At 41.5% G+C, this 26,883-nt stretch overlaps 1 protein-coding gene across 1 annotated transcript in view; it reads right to left on the reverse strand.

Annotated features, from left to right (window-relative positions):
* LOC124550669 (endothelial zinc finger protein induced by tumor necrosis factor alpha-like) overlaps positions 1 to 26,883 on the reverse strand; it is a 119,154-nt gene that overhangs the window by 59,270 nt on the left and 33,001 nt on the right. Inside the window, exon 5 of the mRNA XM_047125392.1 lies at positions 8,660 to 8,854. Coding sequence (XP_046981348.1) covers positions 8,660 to 8,854 — 195 coding nt within the window. The remainder of the gene's footprint in view (positions 1 to 8,659; positions 8,855 to 26,883) is intronic.

Genomic DNA, 26,883 nt, shown 5'->3' on the forward strand with positions numbered 1-26,883 from the left:
GTGATGGCAATTTATATACGGATACACAATTTACTTGGTTTTAATAATCAAGTTGTTTTACCCAATAAAATAGCTGTAGCTAAAGATATTCCTAAAATAATTCCTTTTCAATAATTAAATATAAATTTTAATCTTACTGATGGAATTTACAGAATACGTAATGATTAGTTTCATAATGAAACTAATATTATTGCTTCATTGAAACATAATGCTGAATTTGGTGAACCAATAATTTATGAACTAAATTATCCTGTTAATGTTCCTGTTTTTTATTCAATTCAAGATTTAGAAGTTACCATAACTGATGGAATTGATAATTGAGTTCAATTTAATGGTGCTACTGTAACAGTTATTTTAAAAATATCTTAATAATTTTTTCCCTTAATAAATCATGAATAAAATTGAAAGTTATCAGTTTTACTCATTTCCTGTTAATGAAAAAACTAAAAATAATTTAAATGTTCCTAACGGAAAACCAGAAATTCAAATAAATATTGGTGATTATTGGCTGCATCCAAATCATGCACAATTATAGATGAATTTTGGTATTGTTGGAAACTGTGGTACAGATTATCCAACTAACGATAGAAAATCAAGTAAAAAGTTAATTGACAACTCTGTAACGAAATTGTTTGACTTTATAACAACAAGAAAAGGAAATAGTATTTTATCTTGAATTGTACACCCATTTATTTCATCAACAGTTTTATTACATTTAACTTCATCTGTTACTGATAAAATAAGTTTGGAAAGACATATTACTAATACAGGAAAAATTAATAGTAAAAGAAATGAAGTACTTTATCCATTATCATTAGTTGGTGGATTTTTAAAGATTATGAAGAAATTATGTTTGAAGGAGACCTAACTGTAGTTTTTACACGTAGTTCATCTTCTGGAGATGTAATTCTACGTTGGTTTGATACAAATGCTGTCGATGTTGAAATAAAAGATACTTTACTTAAAGAAGGTAAAATTATTATAGAATCTATGGAAATTCGTGTACGTGTTGTTAAATATGAACGAAATTACGAACTTGAACAGTGTGAAAATATTTTAAAATATCCTAAATTTCCTATCTCTTTTTATGAACTTCAAACTGAAGTTTTGAACTAGATATAACAAATTACTATAACTCTACAGAAAATATGCCATATTTTGTTTTTGTTGTATTTCAGACAAATCGTAAAAATAATCGATTAGTTGATTCGTCATTATTTGATCATGTTAACCTACAGAATATATATTTAAAAATTTGTAGAAATGAAGTTTTTCCTCAAGAAATGTGGAATATTAATCCCTCAATTAATTTTCTACAAGCATATGATGCATTTTTAGACTTTAAACGAATTACTTTACTAAAATCAGATATTGATATTAGTCTGTTTAGTTTTATAAATAATTATCCAATTTGTGTAATTAATATGACACACATTTAGAATGTTGTAACTACACAAAATACTATTAAACTTTGTTCAACTTTTAATGATAAAATTCCGAATGATACACTTGCTTAAGTAATTATGTATGGTAAAAGGAATCTTACATATGATGCACAACACAGATCACTTAATGAAAATTTTTAATTATTAACATTTGCTGCTACATAAATTAATGAAAAATTAAATAATTATAAATATGTTAACTTCATTTTTTATACATTTCTAAAACATTTTAAGAAAGTAAGAAAAAATAAAAACTGAAAATTTTAAAATAATGTACTTTGTTAACTAATACATTTTAATTAATTTACTTATCTTTATATACATAAGAAAAGTACTTTGCTTTCAACAACCAAGTTTCAACTATTTTTTCAAAACAATTAAATTTTATGAATGTGGTAGAACTGTATTAAAGAGATCACTCAAAAAACATTTACAAACAACAAATCATAATAATCTTATGGCTGCTAAAGCAGAAAGTAAATAATTTTATATAATAGATTTGTTATATTATATATATTATATATTTATTGCATTCATCTATGGGAAATGTATGTGATTTTCTATTATAGTTATTATTATATTATTATTATATTCTATTATATTTATTAATTATTAGGTAAAGGAATTGTAGGATGGTCATATAGATTCTGGATAATTTGGTGAATTTTGTGAAAAATAACAAAATTGTGAGTGTTAATGAGCAATTTTTTATTTTTTATAAAATTGAGCTAGTGAGCCAGAACCTACAAAATCATCCTACTTATTTATTTATTCATATCTTTGTGTTAATTAATTTTTTAGAACATCATATTCCTTCACTGTCACGCCCTGCATTTTCTTAGCAACGAATCATATGAGTTACCATTCTTAACACTTTTGTTTTTGTACTCATCTAGCGTAACACATCATAATGCCGGCAATGATTTATCCATTTTGATGCACTCTAACAATAATGCTCTTTTGTCTTGAAACTTCCTGGCAGATTAAAACTGTGTGCCCGACCGAGACTCGAACTCGGGACCTTTGCCTTTCGCGGGCAAGTGCTCTACCAACTGAGCTACCGAAGCACGACTCACGCCCGGTACTCACAGCTTTACTTCTGCCAGTACCTCGTCTCCTACCTTCCAAACTTTACAGAAGCTCTCCTGCGAACCTTGCAGAACTAGCACTCCTGAAAGAAAGGATATTGCGGAGACATGGCTTAGCCACAGCCTGGGGGATGTTTCCAGAATGAGATTTTCACTCTGCAGCAGAGTGTGCGCTGATATGAAACTTCCTGGCAGATTAAAACTGTGTGCCCGACCGAGACTCGAACTCGGGACCTTTGCCTTTCGCGGGCAAGTGCTCTACCAACTGAGCTACCGAAGCACGACTCACGCTCGGTACTCACAGCTTTACTTCTGCCAGTACCTCGTCTCCTACCTTCCAAACTTTACAGAAGCTCTCCTGCGAACCTTGCAGAACTAGCACTCCTGAAAGAAAGGATATTGCGGAGACATGGCTTAGTTTTAATCTGCCAGGAAGTTTCATATCAGCGCACACTCTGCTGCAGAGTGAAAATCTCATTCTGGAAACATCCCCCAAGCTGTGGCTAAGCCATGTCTCCGCAATATCCTTTCTTTCAGGAGTGCTAGTTCTGCAAGGTTCGCAGGAGAGCTTCTGTAAAGTTTGGAAGGTAGGAGACGAGGTACTGGCAGAAGTAAAGTTGTGAGTACCGGGCGTGAGTCGTGCTTCGGTAGCTCAGTTGGTAGAGCACTTGCCCGCGAAAGGCAACGGTCCCGAGTTCGAGTCTCGGTCGGGCACACAGTTTTAATCTGCCAGGAAGTTTCATATCAGCGCACCTCTGCTGCAGAGTGAAAATCTCATTCTGGAAACATCCCCCAGGCTGTGGCTAAGCCATGTCTCCGCAATATCCTTTCTTTCAGGAGTGCTAGTTCTGCAAGGTTCGCAGGAGAGCTTCTGTAAAGTTTGGAAGGTAGGAGACGAGGTACTGGCAGAAGTAAAGCTGTGAGTACCGGGCGTGAGTCGTGCTTCGGTAGCTCAGTTGGTAGAGCACTTGCCCTCTTTTGTCTTGTTTTGAGCTCATTTTCCCACACAGCAACAACAGAACTGACGTAACCCCCTTGGCCTGTGTAACAAGGCGAAGGGACTGTCAAGAATATTGTCAACACTACCCACAGAGGTCACAGCATTTCCAGGCAGCGCAATATATTTCCAAGGTCTTTGATGTGCTCTATATTATTGTGCAACCTGTCAATCTCACTCATATATGGTCAATATTATTGCGCATTTGGGAAATATTGACAATGTCATTGACTGTGTAAATCACCAAACCTGCCCTAAGCAGACAGCCATCACCTCTGTATCATTTATATTATAATACTATAGTCATAAGAATGTATTTTTTTAAAAACAAAGTTTGTGCTTGTATCTCTGTGCTCTTGGTCCATATTCGCCTAGGTGAAAAGGTATTATATCTCTAAACAGCAAATAGTTACTTCAGGCAAGAAGGTTATGCGCCCCCCCTTCCCCCCTCCCCCCCATGTTAATATATGGAACAGGCTTGAAAGTGAGACAGTCGATACTGAAAAAAGTCTACCATACATACAAGGATTTTAAATTCCCTTTAACAGCGCGATCTCATTGCATTTTGACCTTTAAAATTACAGGCTGTCAAAGACGTCTCCCACCTGCTTTCCTGAAAGACAGTTGAACATTGAAATTGTATTTTTAGCGTTACTTTCCTGTTCGTTTCTGGATTCTGGAACTTAGTCAGCATTATTACCACCAGTAAATGAAAAGTACTTGAGTACTTGCCACGAGATCTCCTACAGATTTTTAAAACCATTTATCGCTCATTCTGCCGAGTCAAATGTTTCCTTTGGGGGAATGAACTTGTAGATTACTATCTTAGAATATTTTGAGAAATTTTTTGAACCTTAATATCCTCGGTGTGCAAACCACAAGTAATTTGATATTCGAGTAGGCGCTCTTTTTTTTGGTCATCTGACCGGTAACCAGTTTGATGATGCCTGCCACCAATTCTTCTCCTGTGCCAACCTTACATCTTCAGTTACCAGTTATTTGCTAGATGTTTTCTAGTCTATGTCTTCCTCTACAGATTTTATCCTCTACAGCTCCCACCAATACCATGGAACCTATTCCCTGAAGTCAAAAAATGTTCTATCATCCAGTCCCTTCTTCCTGCCAGTGATTCTCGTCTATTCCTTTCCTCACCAATTCTGTGGAGCACCTCCTCATTCCTTACCTTATCAGTCAACCTAATTTTCAACATTCTTCTCTAGCACAACATCTGAGATAATTCAGTTCCGTTGTTTCGGTTTTCCCACAGTGCCCTGCACCGAACGAATTTTTTCAGAAGTTTCTTCCTCAAAATTAAGGTCTATGTGTGATAGCAGAAGACTTCTCTTGGTCTGGAATGCCCATTTTGCCCGTGATAGTCTGATTTTTATGTCCTCCTTGCTCCGTTTGCATGAATTTCTTGCTGCCTACATAGCAAAAAGCTTAACATCATCTACTTCGTGATCAAAAAAATGGTTCAAATGGCTTTGAGCACTATGGGACTTAACGTCTGAGGTCATCAGTCCCCTAGAACTTAGAACTACTTAAACCTAACTAAACTAAGGACATCACACACATACATGCCCAAGGCAGGATTCGAACCTGTGACCGTAGCGGTCGCTCAGCTCCAGACTGTAGCGCCTAGAACCACATGGCCACTAAGGCTGGCTACTTCATGATCACAATTTCTGATGTAGAGTTTCTCACTGTTCTCATTTCTGCAACTTCTCATTACTTTCGTCTTTCTGTGATTTACTACCAATCCTTAGACTGTTGCTTCCATTAAAAACATCCTACAATTCTTATTCATTTTCACTAAAGATAGTAATGTCATCAGCTAACTGAATCACTGATGTCCTTTCACCTTGAATTTTAAACCTACTTTGAAACCTTTCTTTTGTTTGTTATTGCTTCCTCGATGTACAGATTGAACAGTAGGGGGCGAAAGACTACATCCTTGTCTTATACCGTTCTTAATGCGAGCACTTCACTCTTGGTTCTCCACTCTTATCGTTCCCTCTTGGTTTTTGTACATATTGTATACTACCCCTGTTTCTCTACAGGTTATCCCTATTTTCCACGTCGAATTCATAGTTTCCTTCATAGCTCAGCTAGTAATAAACATTTTCCATTTATTCAAATTTACCTTTATAGCTACAACATGTAGACAGAACTCGTTACTGTAATTGTCCGCAGGAAAGCGATCTCTGAATTGGAAAAATGTAATCCTATTGCTAGAGAATTTTTATTTGCCCAGATCACAATAAATAAATGTACAGACTACTAGTTTCGGACATTTTGGCAGATGACTAGATGACAGTGAACTACATTGAGGGCACAATTTAAACTGATGAAACTAGTAATCTATACATGCATCTATTGCGATCTCAGCAAATAAAACTTTCCTAATGAGATGATTACATTTTCCACATAGGTAGAATATTCACTAGATCATCAAGTCACTCCATGTGGAAATTTTTTCATAAAATTTTTGTACAATTTTTACTTCTATTAAAATTTATAGCTTAAAAAGTTATCAAAAATCAGTAGAAATTCTAGTGTATGTTTTGGACCATAGAAATAGAGTACGCTTAAAAAATTATGGGATAAGTCATGCATTAGACAAACAGATACCAGGTAAATACATGAACTGGGAAAATCAGCTTCGAAGTTTGAGAAATGCTTTCCTGTACCTTAGAATGGCTTCTATCAACAAAATCTGCCCATATGAATAGTATACCCCTTGATGTTCTTCCAGTCTTGCTTCATTTTGTAGTTTCAACTTCTTTCTTGCTTTCCTTACCTCCTTGGCGGGTCATTCTGCCCTTTGTATTTTTTCCGCCCTACAGATATTTCATGTCTCTCAATAACTTTTAATCATCCATCCACTCCACCACTGACTGCAATTTCAGCATCAAAAGTCCCACCTCCACTATTCACAGAACAGAGTCTTGGATATATCTTCCAGATTTTGGAAAGGAATAACTCATTACAATTTACACAAAATTCAGCCATACACCCTTTCATTTCCTTAAAAATAAAATCTACTTTAAAAACCATTTTTCCACTACATGCTGTGAATTGTGTAGGACTGAAATGCGGTTTCACTTTTTTTCATCGTGGAACATGGTCTGCTGCTATGATTGTTAACTTTTACTTGTAAATTGCTAAGTCTGTCTCCTTGAAAGTGTGTTTCGTGTTTTATAAGATGATTTAAGCTTTTCCATTTATAAATAAAAAAGAAACACCTTACAAATCGCAATGTTACAGCTGCAGAAACTAATTGCACACCCAAAAACACAACACAACTGAAGCAACAAGCAGTTATAAAGCTATCAACTGAAGGCCTGAACTGTGTGTCTCAGACATGAAATCGGTATTACAGGTTGTTTTGTGACATAGAAGTATGAGAAACAATTCTCAAAGTAAATCTGGGATGCATGAAGAAAATTTCATTTTTTGAGCCCAGAGAGCCGTATCTACCACCGTGAAGAAAATGGGGGCTACAGTATTACACCAGATACCAGAGGTAAGACAAACTGTATTCTAGATAATTGCAAAATTGATTGAACCTCTGGTTTAAGACTTCCACTGGGCTCCAAATCAGAGGATTGCTACAGGGATGGGTGCTCCACACTGCGAAATGTATTGTCTTTATTAACTCAATTTGGCGTCTAGAGAAAACGACAATGGCACCTGAGAGCAGGCGCTGACATGAGCCACGAGAAGTAGCCAGCTTCTACAGTGCACTTAACAGACACCACCAGAGGTTGTTCCACATCACGGCAGACCCCCAACAAACATAAATAGTGCTCTAGGGGTTTCCTTTTTGACGTACCAACTGTTCTCACTAGAGAAACCGAATGAGGTCAGCTAATTTTGGTAGTTGACACAATGGTCCAAGGGCACAAACATGGCTCCTGAAACCAGGTGGTGACACGAGCAACTATTTGCAGTCACTCTTCCAAATCCAAGTCACAGGCGACACCAAAGAGAAACATATAATGTGCTCTTTGGGCTTCTTCCCCGACCTGCTACCTGACCCCACTACAGGCACCTTGTAACATATTGACAATTTTACATTCTTAAGCTTAAGGCTGCTGGAAGCCAGCAAGGGGATTCCAAAATAGGAAATCGGAGACAAAATGCAGAGAGCAGGCAAACGTGGTGGCGTTTAGGTTACCAGAGATCAATACTAACGCCAGAGCCCTGCGAATTGCAGATGCTCGAGCAGCTGTTCCCAGGTAAGAAGTTTCACTTTAGGGAATTAACCGGTAACTCCATCCACCGTCCAGATGCTTTTGTAAGACGTCACAGTAGAAGACGGTAACAAAAAGAGACGTCTTAGCAGACGCAGCAAGCTTGATACTTGGCCCTGACAGCCGCAACGTCAGTGTGTTTACACTGGTCACGGCGCTACACCAGTGGTCCCGACACACGAAAGAAACGATTTCTGGTCACCAGTAACAATACAGGAAAGGAATGGTCGGTATAGTTCGCGAGCCAGTTGGTGACGAGCTAGCACAGATGTTCATATGTCCACTAGTTGATTTTTGTGATTGTGGTTTAGAGCATGCAGTGCCCATACACCCGATTTTTGAACCTTCCCAATTGCATGCAAATGTCGCAAGATGGTGGAATCATCAAGTTCATCGCATCTGCTACCTCTCGAGTACACTGACATGGCTAATTGTGGACCCTGAACCTGGAGAGTCACTAATATCAAAACGATCCTTAAAATGAGAAAACCATTTTCTTGTCGTGCTCTGAGCAGTGGCCTGATCCCCCACACATGCCACAAATGTTTCTGGCTTCCTCCGCCGCTGTCACCCCACAACAGAACTCAAACAGAAGAATACGTCGCAAATGTTCCACTTCTCCACTTCAATCTCCATTTTCTAGCATCTACAGCTTCACTTACTACCTCCAAATACCAAAATGACAATCTGTAACCTCAAACAGCAACAGTGAACTACAAATAATAAATGACAGTCGACAGATAAACCCATACCAACCGGAATACCAAAGTGCAAAAGAAAAACGCTACGAATTATTGCACCAGCCTAATACTAGAGATCACTGTGCCACACTTGCATACACCATAAATGTTTCTGGCCTTGCTTGGTACCAACCGTTAATGCTGTCCTCTGAAGGAAGCAGGCGTGGTGCGGCCGGAGTAACGGCACGTAGCACAGTACTGCCGTGCTTATCCAGGCCAGCTTCGGGTCCCAAGCACTGAGCTCTATCGCCTAGTGAACCGTACCCTTTCTGGACGCATGCGCGCTTCACTAGCGCGTCCTCTATGTCTTTTGCGGAGCAGGCGCCATCTGCAACAGATAATCAGGAGCCTGGAGACATACGATACTCACTTCATAAAACGCGCCACTTTTCACTAGGTGAGAAGTTATAAATACTGTTTGAGTGATGTGGTTTTTAACAGATATATTGATCAACTAGTGCAGTTGGATTCTTAAGCACAAGTCCTTAATAACGTACCTAAGCACAATCATGTTCAGAAAAAAATAGAACACATTGAATGCCTAGAAGAAGAACATTTATATTCACAGGACATGTACACTACTGGCCATTAAAATTACTACAGCAAGTAGAAATGCAGATGATAAACGGGTATTCATTGGACAAATACATTATACTAGAACTGACATGTGACTACATATCCACGCAGTTTGGGTGCATAGATCCTGAGAAATCAGTACCCAGAACAACCACCTCTGTCCGTAATAACGGCCTTGATACGCCTGCGCATTGAGTCAAACAGAGTTTGGACGGCGTGTACAGGTACAGCTGCCCATGAAGCTTCAACACGATACCACAGTTCATCAAGAGTAGTGACTGGCGTATTGCGACGAGCTAGTTGGTCGGCCACCATTGACCAGACGTTTTCAATTGGTGAGAGATCTGGAGAATGCGCTGCCCAGGGCAGCAGTTGAACATTTTCTGTATCCAGAAAGACCTGTACAGGACCTGCAACATGCGGTCGTGCATTATCCTGCTGAAATGTAGGATTTCGCAGGGATCGAATGAAGGGTAGAGCGACGGGTCGTAACACATCTCAAATGTAACGTCCACTGTTCAAAGTGCCGTCAATGCGAACAAGAGGTGACCGAGACGTGTATCTAATGGAACCCCCTGCCATCACGCTGGGTGATACGCCAGTATGGCGATGACGAATACACGCTTCCAATGTGCGTTCACTACGATGTCACCAAACACTGATTCGACCATCATGATGCTGTAAACAGAACCTGGATTCATCCGAAAAAATGTTTTGCCATTCTAGCACCCAGGTTCGTCGTTGAATACAACATCGAAGGCGCACCTGTCTCTGATGCAGCGTCAAGGGAGACCGCAGCCATGGTCTCGAAGCTGATAGTCCGTGCTGCTGCAAACGTCGTCGAACTGTTCGTGCAGAAGGTTGTTGTCTTGCAAACGTCCCCATCTGTTGACTAGGGATCGAGACGTGGCTGCACGATCCATTGCAGCCATGCGGATAAGATGCCTGTCATCTCGACTGCTAGTGATATGAGGCCGTTGGGATCCAGCACGGCGTTTTGTATTACCCTCCTGAACTCACCGATTCCATATTCTGCTAACACTCATTGGATCTCGACAAACGCGAGTAGCAATGTCGCTATACGATAAACCGCAATCGCGATAGGCTACAATCCGACATTTATCCAAGTCGGAAACGTGATGGTACGCATTTCTCCTCCTTACACGAGGCATCACAACAGCGTTTCAACTCCTGTTTGTGTATGAGAAATCGTTTGGAAAGTTTCCTCATGCCAGCACGTTGTAGGTGTCACCACCGGCGCCAACCTTGTGTGAATGCTCTGAAAAGCTGGCCAGTAGAGTAAATTGACTGGAAACATGCAGTTACAATTACAAATAAAATAATTATAATGAACATATATCACAGCTAGGCTGAAAGCCTCAAGGCAAGGGTGGATAGACAAACATAAACAAGATGCAATACAAACGGCTGAGTGCCCACAATAAAATTTTTAAGATTTTAAAATAAATTACCATAACCTTTCAAAGGTAGAAGGCCGCAATGTTTAAGGTTGAAAGGTAATTTTAAGAACAAGGTTCCAAGGCTGAAGGCCCACAATTAATTTTCCAAAATATTGAAAAATATAACCCTTAAGTAGCTGAAATCGGACTAAAAGAAAGGACGACACAATGGCAATAACCTTTCAGCTAATATCCACTTGCCGGAATTCAAACTTACTAACATAAAACACTGTAAAGCACAGATTTGTTTTAAATTTTGGTTTTGATAGGTTATAAACAGACAATTAGTCACCAGTAAGAAAGACAGTAAAGACAACAGCATTCAGAAGGCTCCAGGGGGTCCGTCTGCCCTCGTTCACTTAGGTGAGATAGGTGGTGAGCCCAACTACTCTTGATCCGTCGGAACCCAACCAAGGGTCAGCTACGGACCGACCAACAAACGATTTACTTGCCACCAATCGGTACATCATGAGAATTCAAACACAAAATGTTATGAGCGTGATTATCCAAAATCCAATATATATATATATATATATATATATATATATATATATATATATATATATATATATATATATATATATTAAGCTGTCAAAACTACACACTGTGTTTGACTGCGACAACAGGTGAGGAAAGGACACTGCCTGAAATTACATTAGTGGCCAGGACAGGTAACTGGAACACTAATGGCCACAAGGCAGAAAATTCCGCTGATGCACTTTAGTTGTAGTCAACCAATTTAGTTAGTTCCACCGCATGGTGGCTAAATTTCACTAATACAAACATAGTGTTGCTCGCAGGAAAACATCCCCAACAGCGAACCACCGAAACGATCCACAACTTGAATGGACGTGGCATGGGCACTTGAAACCACTACCAAAGTTTGACGTCCTGGGTCGGTGAACCACGAAGCTCGTAGCGATTGAACAGCTCCACACACACTCCAACACTGTGCAGGGACCGCCAACAGACCCAGCTGACTGCACCGCACAGAGATATCTTCCCTAGTCCGCAGCAACTGACAGACTCCCCTTAGAATGCCGACACCTCTAAAATAGTCAATGGAAATATGCCGACTACACACACAACCCGACAAACACTTGCACGAAGACCTGAACGATACTCAACAGTAACTAAGTATGCACAAAGACAAATCAGGAGTCGATGCACACACACACAGTCGACTCATGAACGATTGGCGAGCCAAAACGTGGCGTCCGGTAGAACGACCGGCTGACGATCCACCAAGACCGTGGCCCGGCTCAAGTGATGCATGGCGGCAATGGTCGGGCGAGCCATGTCGACGCAGGCCTCACAGCCCCAACCCGACGGCACTAGTGCAGCATTGGAACTCCCAACTGGCAGGTCCTGACTGCACTCCAGACACGTTCCAACTGACTGGCAGACCGAACTCGCGATCCGAACTCGCTTACGACAGACAACGACTGGGAAGTAATAGCAGTCGAGCAAAGATACTACGAGAGGGGGGATATATCGATACACGCAGCTAACGCCATCCACGGTCAGGTAGAGCAGCAACTCAGTGCCAGTAGAAATTTAAATTAATGTAGTGAGGTGGAAGTACATTAAAAGCAGGGTGTAAAATACATGATGGCGGGAACACGAGCCACGCGCGGCTCACTCACTAATGTGCATGTTCTGTGAATATGAACTTCCTATCTCTCACTTCAGAATGATTCTCTGGGAAATTGCTTTCAATTTAAATACTGAAACACAGTTTTAGCTTCTCTAATTAAATCATAGCAGCCTTCCACACAGCAACTACGCGGAACTGCTTCCACTTCGAAAATTTACTTGTATACAATAACTGGTAATCTGTAAAGTGTACAAAAGTTTCACGAAATTATCATGAATGCTTAAGGAATCTGGACACCTGCTGTAGTAGTACTTAGTTACTTGTTGATCAAGATCTAAATCGATATACACTTGAGGCTTAATCTCCTGTTTTCAAGGTTCTGTGCCTAAGTGCCTCAGTCGGTGAAAATGGAATCCTTGTAGGAGCTTTGTTGTCCGTCTGTCTGTCCGATCGTTAAAAACCCATTTCTCAGGAATGTGCAAACATAACACGTTGAAATTTATCTCACATACTGAGGTATTTGGTTGCTTGGCGCTATAAAAACTTGAAGTTTCTAAATCAATGCGGTCAACAGATACCGCTATTTATGTCACATATTTTAACAACCGAAACTCACTCATCAAAAGCTATATGGTACTTCCCATTGGCCGAAGATCATGAAATTTGGCAATAAGCAAGGATCCACAGTAAAAGTAAAGGAAAACATCCGAAAAATGTTAATTTGCTATTATAGGAAGTTTGATGTTGGATTACAAATGATAAAAGACATTTGTGATCCGGCCACAAACTTGAAATTAAAACAACCAGTTGTTCTGCCTCCAGGCAGATGGGTTCGTAATGGTAAAAGTCAAATATCAGGCAAGGAATGACTCTATTGCTGGTATGACGCGTTTCGGAATTTATCCTTCACGTGATATCCAGGAGTGCTGACTGCACGTAGATATGGCGTTCTAAGTTGTACGTGAAACAAACATTTGCAGACTAGTTTGGATATCTGATGATGGATAAATTCCGAAAAGCGTCATATGAGCAATAAAGTCACTCCTTGCCTGATGTTTGACTTTTACCATTGTGATCCCCTTAGCCCGGATGCAGAACTGTTGATTATCATAATAATGGTCGTCTGCCTTCTGCATGATTTTGTGCCACACTAGTGGATAGGGTGTCTGGAGGTGCCATATTAAAATTTTCCCAATGATTTATTTGTTTCCACTACAGTGCTCCGATCACCTCGGTCTGTGTCACAGGGCTCCGCAATGCTGAGGAAGCACCCCAGCAGTCTCTGCAACGCAGCACTGTGTCGTGCCAGTCTTGGCCGGCCCGCAGAGTTTTGATGATGCCAGGATGGCTGTGCCAGCAGCCGACTCAGCACTGGTCGGTGTGAGCCACTGCGTCCTTCTCCTCACGGGCGTGGCTGAGATCACCCGCTATCTGGTGTCCGAATCTGCGGCCCTCATCTTGGGAAGTCTCCAGCATGTGTCAGGGGCCGAGATGACTGCCTGAGGTAGCGAGCCGAATAGAGTGGCCCGCCGCTGGCTGGCTGTGGACCCCGATCAGCCTCAGAGGTGCGAACCAACGCCCAATCTATTGCTGCGTGTAGCCCGGTGGTGTGACACACCCCGCCATCCAGGAGAGCTGCCACACTTGTATGAATCTCGTTATAAAACGGCACCTATTTATACTCGGCTGGGCGCCTCTGTTATGCAAACGTGACGTGAAGCGGCGCGCTTGGCAAAACATTTAGGTTGGCCAGTGGCCCTATTCTGCCTGTGACTTGCGCCACAGAAACTGCTGTGTGCGCCCTCTCCAGCAGTTCTACGCCCCTGTGGCCTCTATTTGCCTTCACAACTGCTGGTATGCGTAACTTACTGCAATCCGGTCTACACCTGGCTGTAACTCTTGCTCCGAGTATCACACAAAACTAACTTTCCCTATCCTAAACGTTGGTGCCGCTACAACTGAGACACACATTCTCGAAAATCTTTGAATCCCTGGTACTGGCACCACGATAGCAGGTAAAAATGGTCGAAATTCTGAATTCCCAGAATGGATGAACGATCTGTATACACAATTAAGTTTGTACAGAATCCTCAGTACGTGAGTTCTGATCACACCTGACAGGTTTTCTTCACAGTTCCACATTACTCTACAGTAGCACAGAACTTCGTGTCACCCGAAACAGTAATCACAAAACAAAACAAAATTTTTCCTTACTTCTTCTTAATTGAGTAAAAACATTATTGTGCAACAGATACAGGGTGGTGCAGATAAAAGTAGCCCATGTACGTGTAAAGGAAATGCAGTGAAATTATGGAAATGAATTCTGAAACTGCCTTACCATTTTTTTACAACTAAAAACACAGTGGAAAATACATTTATAGAAGGTGTTGAAAGTGTAGCCCTGCAACATCAGTACACAGTTGTGCAAGTATATACGCAGTCAAATACACCCGATGTAAAGTTCGGATATCGATGACGGCAACTTCACGGCTGAGGTAATCTTCCAGTTCCTGTATTTCATGTGGATTTGTTTCATAGACCTTGCTCTTCAAGTGTCCTCACAGGAAAAAAATCGCATGCTGATAGATCCGGCGAACATAATGATCATAAGGTTTGCTGACAGTTTGTTCCTCAGTGAAGACCTCATGGACTCGTTCCAGGTATATCTTAGACATGTGGCATGTTACCCCATCTTGCTGGTCAGCATCCTTCTGAATCTGCTTAGTGTATTCATCCCTTGGTCCCCCTCAACGAATTTTACCCTCCCTGCTTCCCACCAATACTAAACTGATGTCCCCGCCATGCCTCAGAATGTGTCCTACCAACAGATCCCTTCTTCTAGTCAAGTTGTGCCACAAATTACTCTTCTCTCCAATTATATTCAGTACCTCCTCATGAGTTACCTGATCTACCCATCTAATCTTCAGCATTCTTCTGTAGCACCACATTTCGAAAGCTTCTATTCTCTTCATGTCTAAACTAGCTATCGCCCATGTTTTCCTTCCACACATGGTTATGCTCCACACAAATACCTTCTTAAAAGACTTCCTGACATTTAGATCTAAACTCGATGTTAACAGATTGCTCTTCTTCAGAAACATTTGCCATTGCCAGTCTACGTTTTATATCCTCTCTGCTTGGATCGTCATCAGTTATTTTGCTCCCCAAATAGCAAACTTCATCTACTACTTTAAGTGTCTCATTTCCTAATCTAATTCCCTCAGCATCACCTGCTTTCCATTATCCCCCTTTTGCTTTTGTTGATGTTCATCTTATATCCTCCTTTCAAGGCACTGTCCAGTCCATTCAACTGCTCTTCCAGGTCCCTTAATGTCACTGACAGAATTACAATGTCGTCGGCAAACCTCAAATTTTATATTTCTTCTCCAATTTTTCTTTTATTTCCTTTATAACTTGCTCTCACATTGAATAACATCAGAGATAAGCTACAACTCTGTCCCACTTCCTTCTCAACCACTGCTTCCCTTTCATGCCCTTAGACTCATAACTGCCATCTGGTTTCTGTATGAATTCTATATAGCCTTTCGCTCCCTGTATTTTACCCCGGCCACTCTCAGAATTTGAAAGAGAGTATTCCAGTCAACATTGTCAAAAGCTATCTCTAAGTCTACAAATGCTAGAAACGTAGGTTTGCCTTTCATTAATCTAAGATGAGTCGTAGAGTCAGTATTGCCTCACTGTTCCAACATTTCTATGGAATCCAAACTGATCTTCCCCGAGGTTGGCTTCTATCACTTTTTGTATTCATCTGTTAAGAATTCTTGTTAGTATTTTGCAGCCGTGACTTATTAAACTGACAGTTCGGTAATTTTCAAACCTGTCAACACTTGCTTTCTTTGGGATTGGAATTATTATATTCTTGTTGAGGTTTGAGGGTATTTCACCTGTCTCATACATCTTTCTCACTAGCTGGTAGAGTTTTGTCATGGCTGGCTCTCACAAAGCTATCAGTAGTTCTAATGGAATGTTTTCTACTCCTGGGACCTCCTTTCGACTTGGGTCTTTCAGTGCTCTGTCACACTCTTCACACAGTATCATATCTCCCATTTCATCTTCAACTACGTCCTCTTCCATTTCCATAACATTACCCTCAAATACATTGCCCTTGTATAGACCCTCTATATACTCCTTCCACCTTTCTGCCTTCCCTTCTTTGCTTAGAACTGGTTTTCCATCTGAGCTCTTGATATTAATACAAATGGTTCTTTTCTCCAAAGGTCCCATTAATTTACCTGTAGGCAGTATCTACCTTACCCCTAGTAATATACGCCTCTACGTCCTTACATTTGTCATGTAGGCATCCCTGCTTAGCCATTTTGGACATATTTTCGATCTCATTTTTGAGATGTTTGTATTTGTTTTTGCCTGCTTCATTTGCTGTAGTTTTATATTCTCTCCTTTCATCAATTAAATTCAATATGTCTTCTGTTACCCAAGGATATCTAGTAGCCCTCATCTTTTTACCTACTTGATCCTCTGGTGCCTTCATTACATCATCTCTCAAAGCTACCCATTCTTCCTCAGCTGTATTTCTTTATCAAAATGGTTCAAATGGCTCTGAGCACTACGGGACTTAACTGCTGTGGTCATCAGTCCCCTAGAACTTAGAACTACTTAAACCTAACTAACCTAAGGACATCACACACATCCATGCCAGAGGCAGGATTCGAACCTGCGACCGTAGTGGTCGCGCGGTTCCAGACTGTAGCGCCTAGAACCGCTCGCCCACCTCGGCCGGCCATTTCTTTACCCTGTTTTTTGTCAATCGTCAATGCTGTCTCTGAAACTCTGTACAATCTCTGGTTCTTTTAGTTCATCCAGGTCCCACCTCTTTAAATTACTACCTGTTTGCAGTTTCTTCAGTTTTAATCCACAGTTCAAAACGAAAAAAATGTTGTCTGAGTCCACATCTGCCACTGTAAATGTCTTACAATTTAAAACCTGGTTCCAAAAGCTCTGTCTTGCCATTACATAATCTATCTGAAACCTTATAGTATCTCCAGGTTTCTTCCACCTATACAGTCTTCTTTCATGATTCTTAAACAACTGTTAGCTATGAATAAGTTATGCTCTGTGCAAAATTCTACCAGGCAGCTTCCCCTCTCATTCGTTGCCCTCAGTCCATATTCACCTACTCCTATTCCCTCTTCTTTGTCCTATCGAATTCCAGTCCCCCATGACAAATTTTCGTCTCCCTTAACTATCTGAATAATTTCTTTCATCACATCATACATTTCTTCAACCTTTTCATCGTCTGCGGAGCTAGTTGCTATATAAACTGTAAGTAGGCTGTTTAGGTTTTTTTATTGGTAACGCCACCTCTGTATGAAAATCACTGGCTGTGCTGTGTGCAGTCTGTGGCTGCTTTACATTGTTGTAATACTCGCCATTGTAGTGTTAGGCAGCTGGCTGTGAACAGCGCGTAGCGTTGCGCAGTTGGAGGTGAGCCGCCAGCAGTGGTGGATGTGGGGAGAGAGATGGCGGAGTTTTGAAATTTGTCATGAACTGCTATATTTATATATGATGATATCAAGGTAAATACATTGTTTGTTCTCTATTAATATCTTTCATTTGCTAACTATCCCTATCAGTAGTTAGTGCCTTCAGTAGTTTGAATCTTTTATTTAGCTGGCAGTAGTGGCGCTCGCTGTATTGCAGTAGCTTGAGCAGCGAAGATTTTTGTGAGGTAAGTGATTTGTGAAAGGTATAGTTTACTGTTAGTCAGGGCCATTCTTTTGTAGGGATTTTTGAAAGTCAGATTGCGTTGCGCTAAAAATATTGTATGTCAGTTTAAGCACAGTCTTGTATAATTGTTCAAAAGGGGACGTTTCATATGTCGACCCTTAGCCGAGGATACCTCACTGGAATCTTCTGATTTTTTGTTGTAGTTTGTGTAATTAGTGTAGCTATTGTTTATTGCTAGCGCGTAATTGTAGAGAAAATCTCCTTTGTAGTTGCTGACTTTTATTGTTGTACAGTAAAACAGTTGTGGCATGCATGTAGATTTGCACCAAGTATTTCGCAGCTGCAATTAACTAGATATTATTTTCACTGCTATGTTAATGTGTTCTCTTATTTTTGATCTTCAAATTGTGTTTTTCTGTGTTGTCGTGTGAAATACTGTGACAATAATGGCGTGTGAAAAACGTAATACTAGGCTCCAAAGTAAACTGAGAAATGACAGTGAAGATGAAAGCAGTGTGTTAGCGCCACCGAGTAATGAATTAACTGATGTTCAAAGTAGTAATTTGGTAATTGTGCATAGGGAAATGGAGCGGGCGGCAAACAATGGCGTGGACAGTGAAACAATTAGTGAAGAGGGAAGCATTATCGATCGATCGGTCGGCAACAGCTCGCCTCAGGAATCCGAAATGACAGGACACAATTTTGCAAATACTGTAATTCAGGTTTTGCGTCCTCACCGTTTTCCCAAATGAGTCAAGACACGTTTTCCGCTTGTCAAAATGTGAATGCTGCCGGTGCAAATTCACTGCCGAAAAGCACTGAGGAACATGTTTCAGACACCAGCGCATTGTTATTACAGTTAATGCAACAAATGGGACAAAAGCTACAAAAGTTAGACACAACACTTGAACAAAATCAGAAACAAATGGGACAAAATCTTCAAAAGTTAGACACAATGGAACAAAATCAGAGACAAACACAGCAAAAGCTTCAAAAGTTAGACACCACACTTGAAAAAACACGTGAAGATTTAACTACTGAGTTACACAACATTGAATCGAAATGTCAAAAAGTCTGTAATGACGTAAAAACACAAATTTGTGAGCATTTTCAACCTATTTTTTCGCGGCATGAAAATGTATTACAGAATCACGAAGCAGCCATAAAAGAACTGTAAACCATTGTTCATGAAAATCACGACACCTTGCAAGCTAAAATTGACTCAGTTGCATCTACCGATTCGGTTACGCAACTTGCAAAAACTCAGGAAAACTTAAAGGACACAGTAGATACTCTGAAACTTGGTTCAGAAAAACATACAAAGGAAATAATTTCACTATCGGATAAAGTAGCCGAACTTTCAGATCAGTTCACTATCTTATCTACAAAGGTAGATGATGATCTGAATAACACAACACCTGTAGCCTTCACTGACACTGAAGAGTATGTAGAAATTAGAAAATTCAAACAAAATCAAAATCAAATCAATACACAGTACAAAAGAGAAATCCGGGAAGTGCAAGATCAGTTGGCACAAGTAGTACAAGAATTACGTATTTCAGAGGACACTCGCGTCCCAATACGGGAAGAGGGACATAGAAATACGGAACAGCCACAGACTGCACACAGCACAGCCAGTGATTTTCATACAGAGGTGGCGTTACCAATAGAAAAACCTAAACAGCCTACTTACATAGAATTTTGTACCTTTGTATCATGTTATAAAATTGTAATTGACACCAGTTCATCTTATTATTAACTTGTAAGTTACATTTCACTGCACACGTTTCTGTTGGTCATAGTATATGGACAATGTGTGAGAAGTAGGGACTGTTAGTGTTTGCACGTGTGTTAATAATTCAGCAAGTGACTGGATAACAGCATTGTTGGTTCTAAGGACAGTTCCGAAAACTTTGTGAGTGCACAAGTGGTGGTTTATGGACTTGCTATATTATCCGCAAGACTCTTCAATGGTGATTGTGCACCTGCACAGTCACAACAGATGGCTGCTGGCTATCTCTACAAGGACTACAGTGGGTCTACATCTTTGATGATCCATCAATACCATTATTTCTACAAGGACTGCAGTGGGTCTGCACCTCTGGTGGCCCACCAGTACCTTAATCTCTACCAGCACTACTGTGGGTCTGCTCTGTGATGACCTACCCACCAATACTCTTCAAAACTTCGACTGACTCCGCTGTGGGTTTGCTCTGTTGTGGGCCATTACTTGTCTGCATGTCGAGAGTCGGCACTGTCTTTCCGTTGGAAGGACAACACTACTTCTTCAAGACAGCATGGAAATCCACTACTTCTGTGTGCATTTTCTTTTACTGTTCAGACTTTGAAAAAAAAAGAAAAACACTGTAATTTTACTGTGATGAATCAGGACTGTCTTTGTAGACTGTGAGAAAATCTTAGCTTTTGACCAACATTGTATCAATAAGTGTGTGCATTTGATATCTTTGTTATTGTAATTATGAAAAATTTTTTCAAATCTGTATTGGCCACTGCCCAAACCAATTTGTAAAATTTTTTGTGGGGAGCATGGGGGCTATGTAAGTAGGCTGTTTAGGTTTTTTTATTGGTAACGCCACCTCTGTATGAAAATCACTGGCTGTGCTGTGTGCAGTCTGTGGCTGCTTTGCATTGTTGTAATACTCGCCATTGTAGTGTTGGGCAGCTGGCTGTGAACAGCGCGTAGCGTTGCGCAGTTGGAGGTGAGCCGCCAGCAGTGGTGGATGTGGGGAGAGAGATGGCGGAGTTTTGAAATTTGTCATGAACTGCTATATTTATATATGATGATATCAAGGTAAATACATTGTTTGTTCTCTATTAATATCTTTCATTTGCTAACTATCCCTATCAGTAGTTAGTGCCTTCAGTAGTTTGAATCTTTTATTTAGCTGGCAGTAGTGGCGCTCGCTGTATTGCAGTAGCTTGAGCAGCGAAGATTTTTGTGAGGTAAGTGATTTGTGAAAGGTATAGTTTACTGTTAGTCAGGGCCATTCTTTTGTAGGGATTTTTGAAAGTCAGATTGCGTTGCGCTAAAAATATTGTATGTCAGTTTAAGCACAGTCTTGTATAATTGTTCAAAAGGGGACGTTTCAAAACTTACTACTGTGGTAGGCGTGAGCTTCGTGTATCTTTGCTACAATAATGCGTTCACTATGCTGTTCGTAGTAGCTTACCCACACTCCTGTTTTTTTATTCATTATTAAACGCAATCCTGCATTGTCGCTATTTGATTCTGTATTTATAACTTTGTATTCACCTGACCAGAAGTCTTGTTCCTCCTGTCACCGAAATTCACTAATTCCCACTATATCTAGGTTTAACCTGTCCATTTCCATTTTTTAATTTTCTAACCTACCTGCCCGATATTGGGATCTGACAATCCACGCTCCGATCCGTAGAACGCCGGTTTTCTTTCTCCGGATAACGTTGTCCTCCTGAGTAGTCCCCACCCAGAGATCCGAATGGGGGACTATTTTACCTCCGGAATATTTTACTCAGGAGGGCGCCATCATCATGTAACCATACAGTAAAGCTGCATGCCCTCGGGAAAAATCACGGCTGTAGTTTCCCCTTGCTTTCAGCCGTTCGCAGTACGAGCACAGCAAGGCCGTTTTGTTTAGTGTTACAAGGCCAGATCAGTCAGTCAAATGGTTCAAATGGCTCTGAGCACTATGGGACTTGACCTCAGATGTTATCAGTCCCCTAGAACTTAGAACTACTTAAACCTAACTAATCTAAGGACATCACACACATCCATGCCCGAGGCAGGATTCGAACCTGCGACTGTAGCGGTCGCGCGGTTCCAGACTGAAGCGCCTAGAACCTCTCGGCCACAACGGGCGGCTCAGTCAGTCATCCAGACTGTTGCCCGTGCAACTACTGGAAAGGCTGCTGCCCCTCTTCAGGGACCACACGTTTGTCTGGCCTCTCAACAAATACCCCTCCGTTGTGGTTGCACCTACGGTACGGCTATCTGTATCGCTGAGGCACGCAAGCCTCCACACCAAAGGCAAGGTCCTTGGTTCATTGGAATAAGTACATGTTTCACGAGGAGAAATTTTTATAAGTAATTGCATTCAGTTTTCTCTCACAAACAGACAATATTTTACAGAAGGTCTAAATTTTAGCTAACTAAGCTGTTTAAAGATGTCTGCGGAAATACTTGTGTTCAAAGAGCGTGTGACTGCTGACAATCATCCCCATTCTGCTTATAAGCTAACTAGGATTCTAGCAAATTTGGCAGCCTTACCACAGCATAGTATTCTCCAAGAAGTGATCGCCAAAAAGGTGGCAGCAACAGCAGCTGCGGACTTCATGTCGACTCCAGCAGAGGAAGCAGTGGCGGTTGGCTCCTATCTCCTCACCGGCTCACTTTGAATGACCTCCCTCTGTCAGATTGAGTCATAACAGAGCCATAACAAATATCCACGTGGGAGTCATATTCTCTCGCTTTCCGAAAAAAAAAAGGTTTTTCGGAATGCCATTCGACATGCCTTACAGCTGTAATGATTGTGCTGTTTACGAATTTCTTGCAGACGCTTCAGTAACGCCTGTCTCTAAAACTGTTAGTTACCTAAGCATTTTTATTTCAGCGTACGAAGTGCGATGTTATTCCGTTTATTACAGGACGTAATCCACTGAGATAAAGTGAGGAAAAAATTGTCATTCCGCAGGCACTTACGCCGTCCGCTAGTGCTAGCAAGTTTTGCGACTCTTGCATCTCTCTCAGCAAGTGAGTGAAGCCGCTTTCGTACCCTGTCATCAGAATAACGACCGATGTCTTATCGTGTAAGCAACATTCAGAAATAGCTCGTTCTACGTCTGCATGTAAATACGGTGATGAGCAAAAAATTAGGACCACTGCCCACCGCGACGTAGAATGCCGCCTGGTAGCACGTGACGCGGTAACAAAAGTATGCAAGCGGAGCACACACGGACGGGGGGGTCACCCTAGCGAAGATATGGACTGCAAATGGGGAAATCCATTGAGATAAGCCAGTCTCAATGCTGAAAGATGACGTCATCGTCGGGGATGACATCAAGCATGAAGGGATGCAGGTGGTTCGCAGCTGTAAGCATGTCGTCCAATACTGTTACAGGTCCCATGCAAGCGCAGGAGAAGGTCTCCCATAGCATAATACTGCTCTGACCATCCTGTGACCGTGGCGCACTGCTCGTTTTGAGCCGTCATTCACCTCGATGAAGTCGTTTCTGGAGACGACCAACGACCTAGTGTAGCAAATACGTGATGCAGCCGAAGAACCGAAGCGTTTCCATTGAGAAACGGTCGAATCCAGATGTTCCCCTGCCCACTACAGTGATAATTGACGATGTTGTTGGATCACCACGTGAACAAGCAGGGGTGATCTACTGCAGAGTCCCATGTTTGTACGATGAACGGTGTTTTCGGAAACATTAGTGCGTGCACCAGCATTGTGCTCTTTCGACAGAGATTCCACACATTACGACGTATGCTACACTACTCATCATTAAAATTGCTACACCAAGAAGAAATGCAAATGAAAAACGGGTATTCATTGTGCAAATATATTATACTAGAACTGACATGTGATTACATTTTCACGCAATTTGGGTGCATTGATACTGAGAAATCAGTACCCAGAACAACCACCTCTGGCCGTAATAATGGCCTTGATACACCTGGGCATTGACTCAAACAGAGCTTTGATGGCGTGTACAGCTACAGCTGCCCATGCAGCTTCAACACGATACCACAGTTCATCAAGAGTAGTGACTGTCGTATTGTGACGAGCCAGTTGCTCGGCCACCATTGACCAGACGTTTTCAATTGGTGAGAGATCTGGAGAATGTGCTGACCACGGCAGCAGTCGAACATTTTCTGTATGCAGAAAGGCCCGTACAAGACCTGTAACATGCGGTCGTACATTATCCTGCTGAAATGTAGGGTTTCACAGGGATCGAATGAAGGGTAGAGCCACTGGTCGTAACACATATGAAATGTAACGTCCACTGTTCAAAGTGCCGTCAATGCGAACAAGAGGTGTCCGAGACGTGTAACCAATGGCACCCCATACCATCACGCCGGGCGATACGCCAGTACGGCGATGACGGATACACGCTTCCAATGTGCGTTCTCCGCGATGTCGGCAAACACGGAGGCGACCATCATGATGCTGTAAACAGAACCTGGATTCATCCGAAAAAATGACGTTTTGCCATTCGTGCACCCAGGTTCGTCGTTGAGTACAGCATCGCAGGCGCTCTGTCTGTGATGCAGTGTCAAGGGTAACCGCAGCCATGGTCTCCGAGCTGATAGTCCATCCTGCTGCAAACGTCGTCGAACTGTTCGTGCAGAAGGTTGTTGTCTTGCAAATGTCCCCATCTGTTGACTCGGGGATCGAGACGTGGCTGCACGATCCGTTACAGCCATGCCGATAAGATGCCTGTCATCTCGACTGCTAGTGATACGAGGCCTTTGGGATCCAGCAAGGCGTTCCGTATTACCCTCCTGAACCCACCGATTCCATATTCTGCTAACACTCATTGGATCGAGACCAACGCGAGCAGCAATGTCGCGACACGATAAACCGCAATCGCGACAGGCTACAATCCGACCTTTATCAATGTCGGAAACGTGATGGTACGCATTTCTCCTCCTTACACGAGGCATCACAACAACATTTCACCAGGCAACGCCGGTCAACTGCTGTTTGTGTATGAGAAATCGATTGGAAACTTTCCTCATATCAGCACGTTGTAGGTGCCACCGGCGCCAACCTTGTGTGAATGTTCTGAAAAGCTAATCATTTGCGTATCACAGCATCTTCTTCTTGTCGGTTAAATTTGGCGTGTGTTGCACGTCATCTTCGTAGTGTAGCAATTTTAATTGGCAGTAGTGTACATCTTCGAGGTCTAATTGAAAAACGTCTGCTTGCATTGTGGCATGGAAGTATTCAGCCCTTAGGCACAACAGTCTCCGCCCCTTTCTGAGGCGTTCTTAGCACTGCAGATCGTATATTTAACGGGTCATGAGCTAAATTTCATCTAAAAGAAAAAAATTGTCTAGTTTTGTGTAACGTTATGTGCATGTAGGCGAGCTAATCGGCTGCCAAGAATTAGTACAGCGTAAGGTGAGTTTGTGTACGAAGCTGTGCGGCCCCACAGCCAATAGAGCGACGCAGACGGGCGGGCAGAAACGGAGGCTCCAGCGCGAGACACGTGCGCTAGCAAAGGACTGGATGTGAGGAAAATCCCGAAGCTGGGAATTCGGGCGGCTGTTGCTCGCATCTCCTTTGTGTAGGAGATGGTCCAGGAAACAGCGGAGTGTAAGGAAATCTTAATGATAGCTAAGTCACAGCTCTATGAGCTTCAACAATAGCTCAGTCAGATATCGGCGCAAATCTGAATACATCTGCGATATCCAAAAAATGAGGCACATCCAAAGACACAACAGTATCTCAATATCCGTAAAACTGCAGAAGTTAATATTTCATGGTCAACATTTACACAGTGAATGATTTAACAACTTTTAATCAGAATGAGATTTTCACTCTGCAGCGGAGTGTGCGCTGATATGAAACTTCCTGACAGATTAAATCTGTGTGACGGCCCGAGACTCGACCTTTCGCAGGCAAGTGCTCTACCGACTGAACTACCCAAGTAAGACTCACGACGCGTCCTCATGGCTTTACTTTCCTGTTAGCATTTAAAATAGATTCAACATGGTTCATGTTTACACCTCACACTAAAGCCTATTCCCACACAGTTAACAACCTACTCCAAACACAAACTGCCATTTGTGGAAATGATTAAACTCAAGTAGTAATGTCTGCCAACATGGTCATTTGACTAGAATACAAATGAGGCGCTGAGATTCATAAGGACCTAAAACACACCGGCGTCTACCCCATATTTTAGTGAATATCAGAGAAACCAGTGATACAGTTTTCGAAAATTTTCATATATGCAATGTGGGCCTCCTGCACAGTCAAACCTGACCACCATAAGATCAACATATTTCAGAAGCATGAATAAGTGCTGCAGTCTCACAATGGATGGTGATGTGCTTTAGGACCTTATTATTCTCAGCGCCTCAAATGGATGACTCTACGATAAAATTCATAAGTTAATGTGCTGTAACTCATTGGCGTAGTTTGAGGAGCCATGTCACGGATTGCGTGGACCCTCCCGCCGGAGGTTCGAGTCATCCCTCGGGCATCAGTGTGTGTGTGTTGTTGTTAGCGTAAGTTAGTTGAAGTTAGATTAAGTAGTGTGTAAGTTTAGGAACCGATGACCTCGGTAGTTTGGTTCCTTAGGAATTCACATACTTTTGAACAAAACCTCATAGAGTTTTTACTCAGATCAGTTGATAATCTTACTTTCAAAGCCACTGAGTGCTTCTCTCGTTGCTCTCCTTACACTCATTTTCGCTTCGTTCAGCTTTTGTTCGCCTGTTGGGCTTTGATTTCTCTTGAATCTGTCATGAAGCTCTTTTTGTTTATGTAGCAGTTTTCTAAGTCGGATCTTAAACCAAGGTGGGTCTTTCCCATCTCTTACGACCTTGCTCTGAACGAACTTGTATGAGGCATATTGGGCGATGTTTTTGAATTTTTTTTTTCCTTTTGTGTTCCACATCTCCTTCCTCAGCACTGAATACTTCCACAATTTGTATCCTATCACTATTGCTAAGCAAAAATATTTTCCTACCTTTCTTAATATTCCTTGTAAAACCCAGTTGCTACACACCCTTATGATAACAGATGTCTTTCTCTCCGAGAACTGGATCAATAAGTTCACGTCTGTTTGTTACTAGGAAGTCTATGACGTTACCTTCACGAGTTGTTATCTAATTATCAAGTAGAAATAGTTTTTTGGACAAGACATTGAGAATAATATCACGCAAATCTCTGTTTCTGGCACCAGTTTTGATGACATGACTCTCTCAATCTTTACCTGGCAACTTGAAGTCACCCATATTACAATGGCATGATCACAAAAAAGTTTTAACGATATTTTACA

This window comes from Schistocerca americana, chromosome 9, assembly GCF_021461395.2.
Source record: "Schistocerca americana isolate TAMUIC-IGC-003095 chromosome 9, iqSchAmer2.1, whole genome shotgun sequence".
NCBI lineage: Eukaryota > Metazoa > Arthropoda > Insecta > Orthoptera > Acrididae > Schistocerca > Schistocerca americana.